Consider the following 16,544-nt stretch of genomic DNA (forward strand, 5'->3'; position numbering starts at 1 on the left):
CCCTCTATAGTAGATACTAATATACCACTCCATATAGAGCAGATTATTGTATTTTCAATACATTCCATTTTTACATAAACGCCCTTCATACTTACTATCCCATTGCATTGCACCAATATCTGTCCGTTCATCACTAATCAAATTATTAGCATCAATAAAGATAAGAAGTTAAATAGAAAATATAGGTCCAGGTCTTACTACCTTACTGATTCAGTATAGATACGTAGATAGGTAGGTAGATAGCTACCCTCATTCCTCAGAATAGCAGTAACCTTACTCTGCTATACTCGACGCTCCTGGCTGGGTGGTAAAGTATGATGGTTCAGATTTACATCTTATTTTTTGTTAACCACACCATCTTCGATCCTTTCTACTTAGTTTGTGGTGGTTCGATGGTTTGTGGCGTGCTCTCTGTTGGACTTTGTACGATCTCTCCATCTTGGTTTGCTGATTGTTAGGTTTGGCGCACCCGCTTGTTGGCTTAACCTGACCTATGCTGTCTGGCTCGCCCGTGACCGATAGACTGATGAATCTTTCGTTACTCCGAGGTAGTCTACTCAGGTCTCTACTGGCACTACGATTTCTTGTGGACATCTGGTAAAGCAATAAAACTTGATTGAAACTCAAGGACTATGGTACGGTACGCCAATGCTCTGGCCTGCAATCCCTATCGACCTAAACCGTCCTACCATCAAGGCTGGTTAGTTAGAGTCAAAGGGTTATGCTACCTGAACTTCAGTGTCGAGCCGACGCAATCCGAGTACGGCAAGAGCAAGCAGATCAGACGATGTACCGGACATCGCTGTGTAAAATACTAAAGGAAAAAAGCAACCAATATCTCCACCACGCCAACTTCTGCCTAGATGTACCACATCTGCCAGGGCAGTCTGTTCCTCCGGTTGATGATTGGCAGTAGCTTAGGATCAATTGGCCTGTTCTTAGGCTTGGGGTTCGTGAGCTTGATCGTGTTACCGCTCTGTGGGCCAGAGCTGGCCGGAACATCCTCGTGGCTGCGGGCACGACTAGCGATAAGGTGCGCATAGTAAATGGCAGGGTCTAATGTTTCATACATGTTAGCACTATAAACCTCACAGAATGGAAGTAAGGGAACTTACACAAGGAGACTGAAGTCGTGGACCGGATGTACTGGTAACAATGATCATAAATCATGTTCTGAAGCTCATGGGGCTTGTGCTTTATCTGGTCGAGGATAACATGGTAATGAACGGGCCGCGAAGTTCCCTGCAGAGCAATATGCGAATAGAGGAGGAAATCCCAGTCATGTGGAGAAGTCACATCTTTCTCAATCAGAATACCGGGCAGTGGGTTACCGTTCTTGTCAGCAGCATTGCGATCGGCCGGCTTTGGGAATGCTCGCAAATGGTGACGCTTGTTAGCAACCACCACAGTGATCTTACCATCCCACTGATTCATGTTATGCTGAGTAATGACGCTCTTGATATTGATGACCTCTTGATTGAGTACGTGCTCGAACTGACCGGAAGAAACACCATCACGGAAGTAGTAAACGTACTTAGGCGCGCGTCCCTGTCCGATAGTGGTTATCCATTCACGAACAAGAGGGGCGAGCATGAACTCCATACTGGTCCGCGAGATGATTTCTATACGATCCATGTTTGCTTCGCAAGCACCGAAGTAGCTGCTACCATAGGGATCCTTGGACACGGAAACTGCCGCCATGGAGGGTGACCAGACACCCATGGGAGGATGAGTCACGTCAGCGCCAATAATCATTGAGCCTGGACGCAAGGTCGCTCCTTGCACCTTTGACACGGCGCGACTTGTGACTCCTCCAAGCTTAGCGTTCACCTTCATGAGGACATTGGAAACATATTGGGGATTACCCCTGTTGACATGGCCTGCCTGCAGGACCTGGGAAGGCACGCCCCAGCGGCAGTCACACGACTTCTTGATACGAGTATATGTAAAGGAATTCTTATCCGGGACGATGACAAGAAGCAACTGAGGGTCCTCTTGATTTGCCTTTCCGGCACCCTCATACAGCTTTTTGATCGCTTCACCAATGTCTTCTTTAAGCTCGATGATCACAGGACGGCGGGTAATTGTGCCTCCATGTCCAGCATAGGTCTTCATAAAGTTGTCGGCGAATCTGACTACCTGGTCATTACTGATAACGTTGCGTCTTCCAGGGAAATAGCCAATCCCCCATGTTTGAAGGGGCTGTGGGTTTGCTGTGTAGAACTTCTTTCCGCGGAGATCCCAGCGGCCACTAACACCAGGCTCGATGCGCTGGTTGTTGCCGAACATGACGGCGGGACTTGGTAGAAGCCGAGCCTTGGTCTTCATCATGGTATTGCTGATCTTAAGCCCAAAGCTGTTAAGGACAGGGTCTTGGTCGTGGGCAAGTGTTCTCTTGGAAGTGAGAATTGTCTCGAGCCTGTCTGACGGGCGAGACGCCGCATATTTGATCATTTGAGCTGTCTGGATTTCAGTCAACTTAAAAGGAAAGCGCTGGAGACCCTGGATGGTCAAGACCTCCATAGGGTAGACCACGTCTTTCTTGGTCATCTCTACCATGGGAAGTGCCCAGTCGTTGAGGGTAAGGTTGTACTTGCTCTTGAAGTACTGCTCGACGCTCATCCGGTTAATCTTGCCGGTAGCCTTGTCCTTTATGTCAACCATGTACTGGCGGGCGTTGCCGTTAATAAGCCCCTTGACAGTGAACCGGACTCCCAGGACTGGGCATCCTCCGTAGAATGGAGCCACAACCAGCTTTCGAAGCCGCCTACTGACTTCTTGGAAAAGCTCCGACTCGGTAACTCCGCCATATCCATCTGGCTTGGGCCTAAGGAGGTGGCATAGATGCTGATGGTCTCTGGCGTCACAAATCTCCAGTGCCGCGCCAGTCAGGCTAATACGGGCCCAAAAGCATGTATTGGAGACGTCGACATTGACAATAAGTCTACCGCCCTGGGATAACAGTTAGATCAAAGACTGGGGTAAGGTAGAATAAGGGCAATCTCACGATGGCAGGCCGAATGGATTGATACATTCCCTTAAGAGCAATGACGCCCCCGCCCAGCTCCCCCTTCCCGCCGTTTTCATCGAAAAAGGAACGTTTGATGGCCAAAAGCCGTGAGCTGGGATGTTCTCTAAGAACATGGTCAAGGAAATCTGGGGATTATCAGTTGGTCTCTAATAACATCAGGAAAAAGAGTGAGTGCTTACTCATCGCCTCCAGCACTCCATCGTCGAAGGACGCCTGGCCAGAGAGCCAAGCATTCAACACGGCCAGGTTGACTGTCCTTGTGTGCCGAACAAGCAGACGGAAGGTATTCTTGTCCTTCTCTATGCCTTTCCTCACGGGCCGACCCTCTTCGACGTCAAGATTGATTTCCTCATTGAATTCGTCTTTGTAGAGGTTCATCGACCTGGTTGTACCATAAGCAGTGCCCTGTGAAGATACTCGGTGGTCTACCTACCATGCAAGCTTCGAGCCATCATAGACGATGCTCTTTAAAGCCGCCCTTCGAGCCCTGGAGTTCCACACTTTCTTATTGACAATGAACTTCTCCAGTCCGGTGCCGATGTGAACCTATAAAGATTAGCAATAGAGAAGTGGTTTATCTGGGGCGCAACCTACATCGTACTGATAAACGGTTCGGCTTGGGAACTTCGTAATGGGGTAGGCATTAAGCGAAAGCTCGACTTCTTTTCCAGTTGTATTGAAACCTGGACGGGGGACAGTCTCCACTGGTACAGAGTACTTTTGGAACTCCTCATCAGTACGAATTCTCAAGTGACGGAGACCCCCTGGGAGTTTATTGATCGCTTCGATGTTGTCCATGATGAACGCAGGTGTAATGCAAGATAAATGCTTTGAAGAGGTAAAAACGAAAAGGAAAAGCGATAAACGAGAATGGATTGTAAAGGAAGCACACGGGTGGATAGGAAAATAGAATAGGGTGATGGAGAAGGAAGAAGAAGAAACCCTGGGAGAGAGATCAAGGGGATATTTATATTCCTGTCGAGAAACGGACATTCCCACATATCGTGAAGCAATAGAGCCAGTGAAATAGGAATATGGAAGTCAACTTCCTACATGGAAGGAATGGTGGAAAGGTGAATCCCGGCATAATAGTGGCAGCAGGAGGCGTTTGCCCAATGAAATGGGGTGAATAGGCGACTTTCCTGCAGGTGATGCCCTTCAAACTGGGTTGTACAGAGTAAAAAACCGGCAAGTTCCTTTAGATTTGGAAGCAGGGAAGAGAGGTGATGGGTCGGAGGAAGGGAATATCCCGGAGATTCCCAGCACGTATAAAGAAGGACGGTGAAAAGACCAAGGGAATACGCCGTACGACACGGCCCGACGGCGGTGACAGGAAAGCCAGTGCATTACACCACATGATGCATATTGAACGAATCGAGGGAATGCAAACAGAGGCCTGAACTTACCAAGTGGTTAATCGCAAACGCAGACATTGGCAGGTCCACGTTCTTGCACACGTCGGTCTTCAATCTAGGCCGGTCCAACGCCGGGTCCGAAAGTGGAAGACCTTTGCTCGCCTGCATTGCTGCGACAAAGCCAAGATATTTTTGTTGTTTATTGTATTTTTGGGGGTTTAAGGCTGTGTGTGATGATGGTCAACGATCAGAGGAAGTAACAGAGAGGGGAGCGCTCAAGAGATCGGAGTAGGTTGGGGAGGAAGAAGGAGGAAGAGGAAGAGGAAGAGAGAAGAGGCCTTTTATACCTTGACGCCCACGAAAAGGACTAAGTCAGATAAGAGAAGATGAAGTCAAATGTGAGGATACAGAGAGAGGTAAGAGGATGAGAAGATGAGGAAGAAACAGAAAGAGAGAGCGAAAACACGTCGATGGCGAGTTGGAGAGGCAACAACGCGTGTTAAGATCTAGATGAGGAAGGAGAGAGCAGCGTGGGATTGATCGCACCTTCCTTGTTTGTCGTGTTTACAGTCTGAGGCCTGACTTGATGGAGAACCGACAGTGAGGTCAATTTGGATGGCGTCAGATTGCTCAGACGATCTACGCTGTATCTACTTTACGGAGATTGCGCGAAATTGCGCACAATATCAATTCAAATATGAAACGGAAGAGAGTGCTGCAACAGTTGGATTTCTATCAATTCGAAGGAAGAATGATCAGAGGTGATATTCCTCTTGATGAAGTTTATCCCAGCGCCTAGTGGGCTTTCTTTTGATTCGCTTCAAACTATGTCATTGAACTGCAAGCTAACGAATTTCGGGAGTTCAGACAAAATTACGATCTTGATCCTTCATATCAAATTGAACAGCTACGGTTTACGTATTCGGGACCACCTTATCACAGAGAACGAATGAGATACCACGAGCAGGAACGGGAGATCGGGAGATCACATAACAATACCAATAGATAAGAGCAAAGATACGCTACTGCTATAGTGGTGTAACAGAAGATACAATAGGGCAAAAATGTGCTGAGAGAGATAAGCAAGCAAGAAGATAGTTGAAGGACACCACCTCACTATGCAGTCGATTGCCACCTACCTTCGGAGACATATCATTCTTGGCTATCCTACAAATTACTTCATGAACTGAATCACCCATCAGGATGGCCCATTCTTCAGTCAACACGAGCGATCCCGCTAAACATGAGCCTCAAATATCAGTGAACAGCTCTCATTGGCAAAGAGTCCGCACAAGAAGAATCCCCCCTCAATGCACATCATCTATCAAAACACTAAGACCACTAGAAGCACTCAACGGGATCCTCAACATCTGCTCTACCAAACGAAAAAGGAGAGCCCCTGAATTGCGAAATAAAGCCAGATACGCTACTCCACAAATACGACACCATGGCACAGCGTAGACAGATAACCCTGCACCATAGACTAGCTAGCACAATCAAAGCGACCAAAGACAGAGAGCCCATCGACCTATCTGTATCTAAGCCTCAGTCCCTGGTCTAAAAACAATGCCATTCGTATCATTTGACCAACCTATACTAACACGCATGGCATAGCTTCCGGGCCACGACTAGACCCTAGGAGGAGAGAACCAGCCCAAATAGGCGAATGTGGGTGCCGCTCATTTGGCCCCATTATATGCCTACTAAGCATCGGTAGATTAGAAAAGATATGTAGGTAGGTAGTCAGTGCGTAAATATTACCTCTGAAAGGGACTCTATAAGGGAGTGGCGTCTAGATTGAGTTGATATCATGTACACATGCGATGACTATTCTGATTATTACACTCTGACAGGCAGCTAAGTAGGTAGATTCACACCCATTCGATGTAGATGAACATTTCTCATGATATGTAAGAAGGGTGGGTAAAGAAGTGAAAATCGATGAAACGTAACTGGGAATAGTGATGCTCAAGGGTGGGCTTCTATACTCTAATTAAAGGAGGGTTTTGTCAACCTGAAATACTGCACTAATGCATGACCTCCAATTATATACTAGTAAACTACTATCTATTATCTCTCCACTATATACCCTCAAAATCAAAACCATTATATACTTTTAACCCATCATATGCACTGCAGCGCTTTTCCTCAATGAGGAATATACCTACTCCACCCCACCAGTCGTACTCCTCCGCCTTACACCGAACCTCTGCATCTCATACGCCTCACCTCTTTCCAAATCATCCTCAACAGCCGACTCCGACGAGCTCTCATCCCTGCGCATCATAACCCCATCACCACCACCCCCATTCTTCGAATCACGACGATCATCATCCCGACCCGAAGCAGTAGCAGCAGCGTCACTCAGCCCGTGCGTCCCGCCCACGCTCTCCATAGTGAACGGACTAGCAGTCGGGGCATCCAGGATGGACAATTCCTCCTGCGTAAACCACCAGGGGAACAAGAACGAGCGGACGGGGATAAGCAGCAGAATAATAACCGGGAAGCCGATGGCAGCAATAGTTTGTGTGATGGCAAAAGTGGCGCCGAAGCCGATCAGTTCCAGAATGACGAACACCCAGATTGAGAGACGGCGTTTGATGCGCTTGAGCGGGTTGGATGCTGGCGTGAGACCGCTGTCCTGGGCGAGGAAGATGAGTTTCTGGGTGATGCCGTTGCCTTGGAGGGCTTGGACGCCCATGATGAAGAAAAGGCCGGCCAGGACGGCTTGGGGGATCAGGTGCAGGACAATGAGCAGAGGGCCGGTCATGGTGCCGAGGGTCATGAGGCCTTGGGCGAAGTTGCTGACGCGTTGTTCGACGACGTGGTCGGTGACGCGGATGGCTTTGCCTTTGTTGGTGTCGTCTTCGTCGGCGACGTCGCGGGTGACGCAGAGAGCGGCCGTGTGGAAGGGTGCTTGGGGGATGAGTCCGTTGGGGAAGGGGATACCCAGAAGACCGGCTACGAAAGTGGTGATTCCGAGTAGCCAGAGGTCCCAGTGGAAGCCGGCTGGCTTGCGCAGAGGAAACTCGGTTCCTTGGGCGATGAGAGACGAGACTATTTGGTCAGTTACCCAGCAGAGCATTTGCGATCTTGGACGTTGACTTACCGTTATGATCAAAATAGAATAGAATCGTCAACAGCACCGCAAATGGAATAGCAAGGAACACATCGCCGACATTGATATCCCAGAAATGAACCAGCCACGGGCGCTCTTCTGTCGGGAAAAACGCCTTGCTAGTGGGCAGTCTCGCCACCTCGACATCCCTCATGTGGCCGATATGAACAAACCCAGTGAAGAACACAATTGTCAAGGGCGTGCCATAATCCTCCAGAAGCTTGCGAATCCACCGTTTGAAGAGACTGCTGTTACCAAGCTCACCGCAAATCCAACCGCTCATAAGCACCAGCAAGGCGACCATGATACTGAGATATGCGGAAGTCTCGCCAGCGGTCCCCCACTGCCTGGTGAGTACTTGGATACCCTTTTGGAGGTAAATGAAGGCGACATAGAAACCGAAGATATCGCACGAGAAGCGAGTGACATAAGTGAGACCATTACAAGCATTGGTAATGGCAAGCAGCCAATGCATGATCAACGACCATCTACAATCATCAGCACACGCGCTGCCAAAGAGAGAACCAAAAAGGAGACTCACATCCCAATCCAACACATAAACGCCAAATAATTCGTTCCCCGGGGGGAGATGATATCATAAACCGTGTAATTGAACACAGTAATAGGACCTATCCCACCACAGATCAACAACAGACCAAAAACAAAAGTAAGAAAGAGATCGAGATAGAAAAGAAAACATACCAGTAACACCCACAATAACCAACGGCTGAGCCGCGAAGACCGAAAATACCACCGCAGCCACCACACTCGCCAACAAGACCTCATTAACGCCGTAACTCTGATTGGTTTTCTCAAACATATCCAATGAGAAAGCCAGCGCAGGAAGAATACTACACGACACAACACAACACAATCAGCACCACATAAAAATCACCAGAAAAAAGAAAAAGGAGAGGATTGAACCCACTTAGCAAAATACATATACACCGTGGCCGGCACAACGCGATAATCCCACGCATCAGTCCAATCACTCCAATAGAACGGAGCTCGGCGCTTAACATCCTGAATCATGCCGCGGAAGAGATGGATTTTGTACCATTTCTCTTCTCCTTCTTCTTTCTCCCCAGCATTACCTGTCCCACTCCCCGTGGAAGACTGATACCTAGTAGTATGTTCATGATGGCTGTTGTGGGTACTGTGCTGAGAGCGAATACTGCTCGTCGTCGTCGCCGGGCGGAGATGCTGCGATTGCGACTGCTGCGACTGCCACGGCCGGCGCGAATGCGAAGACGACGGTGGGAGGGTGTCTCCTCCCCCTCCTCCTAGTACTCCTCCTCCGCTACCGCCGCTGTGGGAGCCTGAGGTGGAGGCAGATGGAGCCTGCATGGTTCTATCAAGAACTCGGCTGTGCTGGTTCTCAATACTACAAGATAACAATAATAACGAGAGTAAGTATACGTAAAGAGCCTAGTAAGCTTCCTCTTTCTCTCAGCTGCTCCGGCGGGAGAGAGGGAAAAAAAAGTCTCTCAGCCGGAATCTTAACTGGTTGACTTGATCCGGGGAAAGTTAGGTTCGAGGAATGAGAAGAAGGGAAAAAGTGTGGAGAAACGGCCGGCTAGTTAGTAGCTAGCTAGCTAGCTAGACTGGAGTTCCGGCGGCGAGTCACGGCGACGGTTGCGGAAAGCTCACGAAGGTGGTGATTCTAGAAAAGCGAAGTGGAATGAAATATAACCACTACTCTCTAGTCTAATCAGAATTGGGGGACTTCGAAAAATAAAACCATGATGGCGGGTCTGTCTTTATCTATGCTAGTCATGTTACTACGCGGTAGCGACCATGCTAGTTAGTGCCTAACGTCATTGGCTTTAGCGAGCGAACGACGCTTTTTTGCCGACGGGCAGCTATGCGTACATTTTGCAGGCGGATTGATGTATCCCCCGGCAAACTAAGTCTCGAATTTATTGAAAAGTGGAAGCAAAACAATTACAGCAGAACGCTTGATGCTGGACTACCTAATTATTACACAGAGAGAGTTGTTAAAACTATCATCGCCAGTGTCCTACGTGCACTATCAATTTACCCGGGCCGGATTCCTTTACCGGTGTCCCTAGCTATCATTTGCATCAACATTAACCACTTTTTCATGTCGCATCTCCTCTAAGCGGGAGGGGGAGGCGGGGGAGGCTGGTCACTAGGCGGCTGCATAATCATGTCAGTAAGCGGTAGATTCGATGGGATGGATAGTAAACATACCGGAGGCGGGGGACCCTCGCCAGGAGGCGGAGGGGGTGGGCTGCCAGAGCCGTAGTACATCGACGGCATGCCCGGCGGCGGAGGAGGAACACTCAGACCCGGAGGAGCGCCAGGGGCACCCATGCCGGGGTACGTAGGATAAGCTCCGTATCCGTACGATGCTTGTCCGCCAGGGGGCGGCGGGGGAGCAGCCTGTTGCCAAGGAGCAGCAGCGGAGGCAGCAGCAGCTCCAGGTGCACCATAACCACCGTGAGAGCCATAGCCATAGTCGCCGCCACCGCCACCACCACGGCCCTGTGCAGCCCATGGAGGCGCACTGCCGTGGTCGCGGGAGCCGTAGTCGTCACGGCGGTCGCGGCCTCGTTGCTGCCAGGGAGCCACGTCACTGGGCGGAGGTCCGCGCTGCCATGGCTTCACGTCGCGGTCATCATAACCTTGATCGGGGCCAGCCTCGATCCGACGAGGGACATGGCCGTCTTCGCCGGGCGCGCCACCAGACAATTCTTGCATGAGTTGCTGAGGGATGTTAGTACCATGTACTGTGTACTTGGAAATAGAATGTGCGGGAACATACCTCCATCTCACGGTCGACAGCGTCACCGCCGCCAATGGCCCTGCGGCCGCCGAAGCCACCGTTGTTGTTGCGCCAGTCAGAGCCGCGCTGACGGTCGGGACAATCACGGGCCATGTGACCAGCGTTACCACAGACGCGACAGATGATATTGGCGGTGAAGTTGCGCTGCTCAGGACAGTCGTACTTGCGGTGTCCGATTTGACCACCTGTGTTTGTTAGCTATAATTCTAAGTAGATTATGAAGGGCACGTACAGTTCTGGCAAGCCTGGTTCTCGTCGTCACGGAGAGTACCGTTGAGTGCAGCCAGCTCTCGAAGCTGATTCCTCTTGAGCTCGTTCTGACCCTCGGGGATCGAAGCAGCCTGTGTCCATTAGTACCTGGACTTCATGTACAATACCTTGGGGGTACATACCGTCTCAATGACATTATGCACCAGCTTCTTCGCCTTGTTAACCTTCTCCTCAGTATCTGCCATGATCAAACAGTGAAGATCTTCTTCCTGGTTGCTGGCATGAGCGGCATCAGAGCGACCCTTTCCTTCCTTGACGGAACCTTTACCACGAATGGCAATCTTGGCACCAGACTCCGACTCCATCTTCTTCAGGGTATTACCACGAGGTCCTATGAGTAAGCCAACTTTAAAAGATAGCAAAAAGCTAAGTGTTAGTGCAAGCTGTTTTAAGTACTTTCAGGCGGGTGAGTGTGAGCAAAATGGTGCAAGTGGGAGCAAAAGAACAGGTAGAGCAAGGGTTCGCAAGAAGCGAGCTGGAGATAAACAACGCCCGGCGGCGAAGTCTTCATCAGAAGCCCGACTCGAGCACAGCAGAGTCAAGGAGTGCAGGAGAGTACAAATACAGCAATGGTTAGGAGTTAGAGGGTTAGTTATCATACTGAAGTTAATCTCTGGATAGTCATTCACAGGCACATAGACCTTCTCCTGGGTCTTAGTAGGACGTCTGTAGTCAGAAGGCGGGTGGTAGTTAGGAATAGTCTTCATCGCCTTTTCGACGAGTTTGTGGCGCTCATCCTCGAGACGCTTCCGGTAGCGGTATTCCCTAGTGTTTACACGTCTGCCAAAGTTATCGTACTGAGGAGGGGGAGAGGGAGATCTAAAACCGTTAGCATGTTTTCCAGAAGGGCGCAGCAGCCATCAACAGGAAGAAGGGACGAACCTATCCCCATCAGCCGGCACAACATCATTGATCCTCAGCTTCTGGCTAATCTCCTCAATCCGCAAATGCAGGGTATACGCTTCCAGCTGTTCATTGGTGAAATTAGCCATAATCATGGTCGGCAGACCCATGAGACCGGCAGCCTTGTTTTCCTGCGCATCGCCCCAACGGTTACGCTTCTTGCGCTTCTTGACGCCGTCGGCGGGGGGTTCAGCTAACCATAGCATTAGCAGCTGTTTAATAATGAAGGGCAGTTATAATATTATGCACTCACCTCGGACAGGGCTCCGACCACGCTTGTAGGCCGAATCACCAGCACCAGGCATAGAGGCAGGCGTCGCGGTGCGACTCTCATCCTCCGGGCCCTCCTCACCTCCAAACCGTCTCCGGCCCAGAGGGATGTTATTGGACCCGGTGATTCCCTGGTTGCGCCAGGCCATGATGAACGACTATTAATCCCTGTTGTTAATGAGACCGATATACGAGCAAAAAAGAGAAATTCTTTTTCTTTCTTTCTCCGCAGGATCCTTGACGAGAGGACGGCGATGCGATGCGACGAGAGAAGCTGGGGAGGGAGATGTGGCAAGGCTTTTAGGCCGGCACGTGTTGATGACTAAGCGGGGAGCAGGACAGAACAGTAACTACTGTTAATATGCACATCCACATCAATACTATCTCACAACTTTATCATTGCAAATTCAAACAATCATATACATCATCACTAACTAAAACACACTAACTAACAACTAGTGCTTAGCATCCGCCTTCATCCCCTGCTGAATCCACCCCTTCGACTCCTGCGCAATCTTCTCCGCCTTGGCCTTATCCTTCAAAACCTCCTTGATAGTATGCGGACTCGGCACATGTCTCCCCTTCTCGACGCCCTCCCTAGCAGCCATGCGCTCCTCCCATGCCTTGAGATTCGGGAACTCCTCAATATCGACTCCCGCCCACCCGGCCGCAGCAACCCATCCCCAGTGCGAGATATCTGCAATACTGACGTGATCACCAACAAGATACCCGGACTTGGACTTGGCGAGGTGCGCATCCAGCACGCTGTATAGCCGTCTCGTCTCATTGATGTAGCGGTTCACGCCGTACTCGATGCGCTCGGGCGCGTACCGGTGGAAGTGGTTCGCTTGGCCTTGCATGGGCCCGACACCGGCGTTCTGGAAGTAGAGCCAGCTGTTTTGTTCGTAGTATTCGCGGGTGCCCTGCGGGTAGGAGATCTTGTGGTCCTTGTCGTATTGTTCCGCCAGGTAGGTGAGGATGCTGCCGGACTCAAAGAGGCGGATCTTGGATCCGTCGGTGAAGGTGTCGGTTAGGGCGGGGATGCGGCCATTGGGGTTGATTTCGAGGAACCATCTGGATGGGTGTTAGTGGTGATGGGGAGAGGTTTTGTTGAGGTATGGAGAAGGTAGCGTACGGCTCTTTCTGGGTGTTCTTGGTGATGTCGATCTTCTCGACTTTGTAAGGGAGACTGGATTATCGGTTAGTTGATTGCTATTTATCGGTGAAAGATATTGGCATACCCTAGCTCCTCCAGCGCAATGGAAATCTTAATTCCATTGGGAGTCTGCGCTGTGTAGAGGGTGATGTCGGGGCGGCTCATTGTGGTAGCTGCAGCTGTAGCTGTACTATACAGAGAAGAAGAAGAAAAAGTAGAAGGGATCCGTGAACAGAAAGTCGAGTTCAAGTAAATAGGTGATGATGGTGATGATGATGATACAAAAGAAGTTGCAGTGCGACGAAGACAACGGGCATTAAATAGGCCTCTGGATCCTACACGAACCCCGCTCATGACCGACCAAATAACTACTACACGATGATTAATGCAATTGAACAGCTACGTTGGTTACTTAATTCATAGGGGGGAACGAGTTAACCTTAGGGAACATGATGATGCCATTTTCGGCTGATTCATCAGTAAGCCCCACTTGAGCTTGAGGTTTGATTTCTAAGCTGCAGAAAAAAGCATCCGGCTGTTTCTATCGGGGATTTTTTTGTTATCGGGCGGGGATGCCGTACTAGGATTATGCCGGCTTACTGTACGGTTAATTTATTCTTGGGATTGCGTGATTAGTAGTTGGCGGAATTAAGTACAGGGGTGCAGATGTTACTCTGTAGGTTCGGGTTAGTAATGTGTTGCAGTGTTGCTGATGCCGGGATGCATACATCGCTACTACTATGGGTGCTGACTGCTGCCCAGTAGTCCTAATGGGTTGGAAGAAGCTGGCCAAAGACAGAATGCGTCGTGTAAGCAAGCAATGCAATCTAGTGTTTAGGTTCAATGGCTTACAAAAATCAAGTTTCCACAAATAAGCACAAAGTTATGCAAAACCTGATTGTTATGTGCAATCGCAAGCTTCAGAGCCACGCATAAAAAGGAACAACTATATATACCCTAGCTACAAAAGTATAAACCAATAGCAACCACAAACACCGAGAGAATCCAACACACAGGTAGCCCGTAGGCTGTGGCTAATCGAAGGACATGACCGCCAAGCGTGGATGTGCTGAGACACGAATGGGGGCCGAGTGAGCAGCCCTCCATTGAACATTCACTTAAAGGCAGCCGGCTGTCCACCAGTCTTACCAGGTAAAACTCTCCTCGATAAAATCCACTTGCGTTTGATCCTGTCTCTTGCGGCATACCCGTCGAACATCATCGCTCAGGCTTCCGTTTCCACATACCAGCACTCCCATCGCTCCGACCTGGTTCTCGACCTCCATGTTGACCAGCGTGTCAACGTTAGGACGACCCGGGAACATTTGAACGGTGGTGCTGGGGCTCTGGATCTCCTTGGTGTTGCGTGGGCGGGTGATGAATAGCATGATTCGGAGGACTTCGCGACGGCGGTCCATCGCCAGAATGCTGGTCATCCAGGGCCGGATCCACTCGAGGTGTTCAGGGGACTGGATGATCCAGACCAGGGTAACGCGACGGGCCGCTACGGACCCTTCGGCAAAGCCCTGAACGAGATGCCGAACGAATGGTACTTGATGTGTGATGCCGACACCGCCTGCAAAGAGCATGACCGTGCCATAGGAGTCCATGGTGTGGATGCTGCCGTACGGGCCTTCTGCGAACGCCCGCAAGGATATCCGTCCATCGGCAGATTTCTGAGCACACTTGAAGAGTTTGTCGGTGAATCCAGTGCGACGACGAATCAGCAAGGAGACGGTCGTCTTCTGAAGACTCGCAAGGTCTTGTTGGGTCATAGGGATGCCCTTTTCGCTTGCGGGTATTTCCTCGGCTTCGCTCCACCCGACGGAGAATGGGTGGCTCATCCAGAAACCAATGGACGGGATGTACAAGTACATATGTTGGCCGGGCTTGAAGGTCCACGGCCGTGCCATCTTCAGGGTGATCCGAAGGGCATCGCCCGGTAGGGTCTCAACATGCGCTGTCGTGCACTCTCTTCCGCAGTTACGGTACACGATGATGAGGATTCGAGCGGATCGCTATGTCCATGGTTAATTCTGTCACACAATTCAATAGGAAAGCGGAGGCTTACCTCGAGGGCCCAGAGGATGATGGCGGCGAGAAGGTAGTTCTGAGACACCATGCCATCCAAGTGTATCCACAGGAAGGCGAACGAAAGCGCGACGAATGCGATGTGAAAGTGGAGGAAGGTCTCGTAAAATGCATGGCGGATGGGGGAGGGAGAGTGCACAAGGAGGGCAGTGAAGGCGCAGCCAGCCTAACAGTCAAGTTAGTCAAATTCAAGCTTGCTCATTCATAAATGCTTACGATCAATCCACTCAGCATGAAGCTGCTCTCTCCGAAAAGCATTCCAACAAGATCCCAACCGGCTATACAAATATTAGCACAGATGGACCATTATCCGACATGGGTTGCAACTACATACCTTCCTGAGCCTCGGGGATCGCAAAAGCAAACACATGGGCGATTGCCTCCAAGACGACAATGCGAGCGAGCCAGCGGTGAATCAGATTGAAGGTGTCAAACGGCACTTGGAGCAGGGTGATCAGGGGATTGTTCCTGCCGGCCATGAGCACCACCGGGATAAGGTTCACTGTCGCCATGGTTCCGGTGCGGTTGCGGATCAGGCCCGCAACCGTGGACTCCTCGGTCCCATAGGGTACGGTGACAACGCAAAGGACGACGTTCATAACGATAATGCCCACCAGTATGAAGGAGTGGAACCGACTGGGCAGCGTGCCCATGTTGACAGCTCGGGAGAGCTGGAACTCGCGGTTATGGCGTGTACGGAACAACGGGGCATAGATGATATGGTTGTGGATTTTCGCGAGCATGCTGTCGGGATGAACGAAATACCGCTGACGTTCATTGTTGAAACTTGCCAGCCGCCTCATATGACTGGCAAGACGATGCCACATCTTCCAGATATAGATGAAGGCAGCCATAAGGCCCAGGACCAGCAGACTGAGACGAGCGAGGTCGTCATTGAGCATCTCATAAAACGAATGGCCCCCTCCATGACGCTTTCCGAGCTCTGCTGCAGAAGCAAGTCCGACCAGGGACGAGCAAAAAAGAAGAGAATGCATGTTTGTGTGTGAATTGAAAAATGAGAAGGGAAAAAAAGAACGGAAAGTTGTCTTGACAATCGACGTGGAGATGTACTAATAGGGGATATTTCTTGCAGGAGAGACCAGCTCTACCCAGACGGAGTTTTTTCTTCAGGAACTAATTGCAAATGAAGAAAAAAAGAAAGAAAATCCCGAGATGATCCTCGTTGATGACCCATGCAAGAGACCCAATGAGGAGTATTTGAAGTCTCTAGTTGTTGGACTGGCGTGGGGAGAGCAAGAATATCCCACGTCCAGCTGAGAGCCAGGGTTCACACCAACAAGGGTATTGTGATGGCGCTTTGTCGTGCAACGGGAAGATCACAACTTGAACAAAGACCAAGCGACAAGGCTGGTCATGGATCGAAGGGAAATACGGTAAGAAGCTTGGTGTGTCTTGATTTACAGAGAATGGACGGTCGCCTGGGAACTGGGATACTTCCGTGTGGAATCTCTCGACAGTGGCGGGCAACGGAACGGAATGTTTAAGACGGAATATGAACCAGTCACACCCTTTGCTTTTTC

At 50.3% G+C, this 16,544-nt stretch overlaps 6 protein-coding genes across 6 annotated transcripts; all 6 read right to left on the reverse strand.

Annotated features, from left to right (window-relative positions):
• Positions 1 to 859: 859 nt before the first annotated feature.
• Positions 860 to 3,829, reverse strand: BO88DRAFT_377605 (putative eukaryotic translation initiation factor eIF-2C4; the record flags this gene model as incomplete). Its single annotated transcript, XM_025704408.1, has 6 exons — positions 860 to 1,056; positions 1,116 to 2,952; positions 3,008 to 3,156; positions 3,211 to 3,413; positions 3,465 to 3,577; positions 3,626 to 3,829. The coding sequence occupies 6 exons, from the start codon at positions 3,827 to 3,829 to the stop codon at positions 860 to 862; spliced, it is 2,703 nt and encodes a 900-aa protein (XP_025568211.1).
• Positions 3,830 to 6,418: 2,589 nt separating this feature from the next.
• Positions 6,419 to 9,031, reverse strand: BO88DRAFT_377609 (anion exchange family protein). The gene is made up of 5 exons (XM_025704409.1): positions 8,433 to 9,031; positions 8,207 to 8,355; positions 8,046 to 8,133; positions 7,496 to 7,992; positions 6,419 to 7,443 (listed from the first exon to the last, which is right to left on the reverse strand). The coding sequence occupies exons 1-5, from the start codon at positions 8,849 to 8,851 to the stop codon at positions 6,551 to 6,553; spliced, it is 2,046 nt and encodes a 681-aa protein (XP_025568212.1). The 5' UTR covers positions 8,852 to 9,031; the 3' UTR covers positions 6,419 to 6,550.
• A 372-nt stretch (positions 9,032 to 9,403) lies between these two features.
• On the reverse strand, positions 9,404 to 10,797 carry BO88DRAFT_10622 (uncharacterized protein). The gene is made up of 4 exons (XM_025701233.1): positions 10,706 to 10,797; positions 10,293 to 10,498; positions 9,719 to 10,234; positions 9,404 to 9,664 (listed from the first exon to the last, which is right to left on the reverse strand). Exons 2-4 carry the CDS (start codon positions 10,404 to 10,406, stop codon positions 9,623 to 9,625), a joined length of 672 nt encoding a protein of 223 aa, XP_025568213.1. The 5' UTR covers positions 10,407 to 10,498; positions 10,706 to 10,797; the 3' UTR covers positions 9,404 to 9,622.
• On the reverse strand, positions 10,798 to 12,013 carry BO88DRAFT_10621 (uncharacterized protein). The gene is made up of 3 exons (XM_025701232.1): positions 11,740 to 12,013; positions 11,466 to 11,679; positions 10,798 to 11,402 (listed from the first exon to the last, which is right to left on the reverse strand). Exons 1-3 carry the CDS (start codon positions 11,903 to 11,905, stop codon positions 10,982 to 10,984), a joined length of 801 nt encoding a protein of 266 aa, XP_025568214.1. The 5' UTR covers positions 11,906 to 12,013; the 3' UTR covers positions 10,798 to 10,981.
• A 164-nt stretch (positions 12,014 to 12,177) lies between these two features.
• BO88DRAFT_400095 (glutathione S-transferase family protein) lies at positions 12,178 to 13,303 on the reverse strand. Its single transcript, XM_025705479.1, has 3 exons — positions 12,998 to 13,303; positions 12,892 to 12,945; positions 12,178 to 12,830 (listed from the first exon to the last, which is right to left on the reverse strand). Exons 1-3 carry the CDS (start codon positions 13,075 to 13,077, stop codon positions 12,212 to 12,214), a joined length of 753 nt encoding a protein of 250 aa, XP_025568215.1. The 5' UTR covers positions 13,078 to 13,303; the 3' UTR covers positions 12,178 to 12,211.
• A 619-nt stretch (positions 13,304 to 13,922) lies between these two features.
• On the reverse strand, positions 13,923 to 16,209 carry BO88DRAFT_10687 (ferric reductase family protein). Its single transcript, XM_025701241.1, has 4 exons — positions 15,338 to 16,209; positions 15,220 to 15,281; positions 14,984 to 15,169; positions 13,923 to 14,930 (listed from the first exon to the last, which is right to left on the reverse strand). The coding sequence occupies exons 1-4, from the start codon at positions 15,996 to 15,998 to the stop codon at positions 14,058 to 14,060; spliced, it is 1,782 nt and encodes a 593-aa protein (XP_025568216.1). The 5' UTR covers positions 15,999 to 16,209; the 3' UTR covers positions 13,923 to 14,057.
• Between the last annotated feature and the right edge of the window lie 335 nt (positions 16,210 to 16,544).

This window comes from Aspergillus vadensis (genome assembly GCF_003184925.1).
Source record: "Aspergillus vadensis CBS 113365 unplaced genomic scaffold BO88scaffold_1, whole genome shotgun sequence".
NCBI lineage: Eukaryota > Fungi > Ascomycota > Eurotiomycetes > Eurotiales > Aspergillaceae > Aspergillus > Aspergillus vadensis.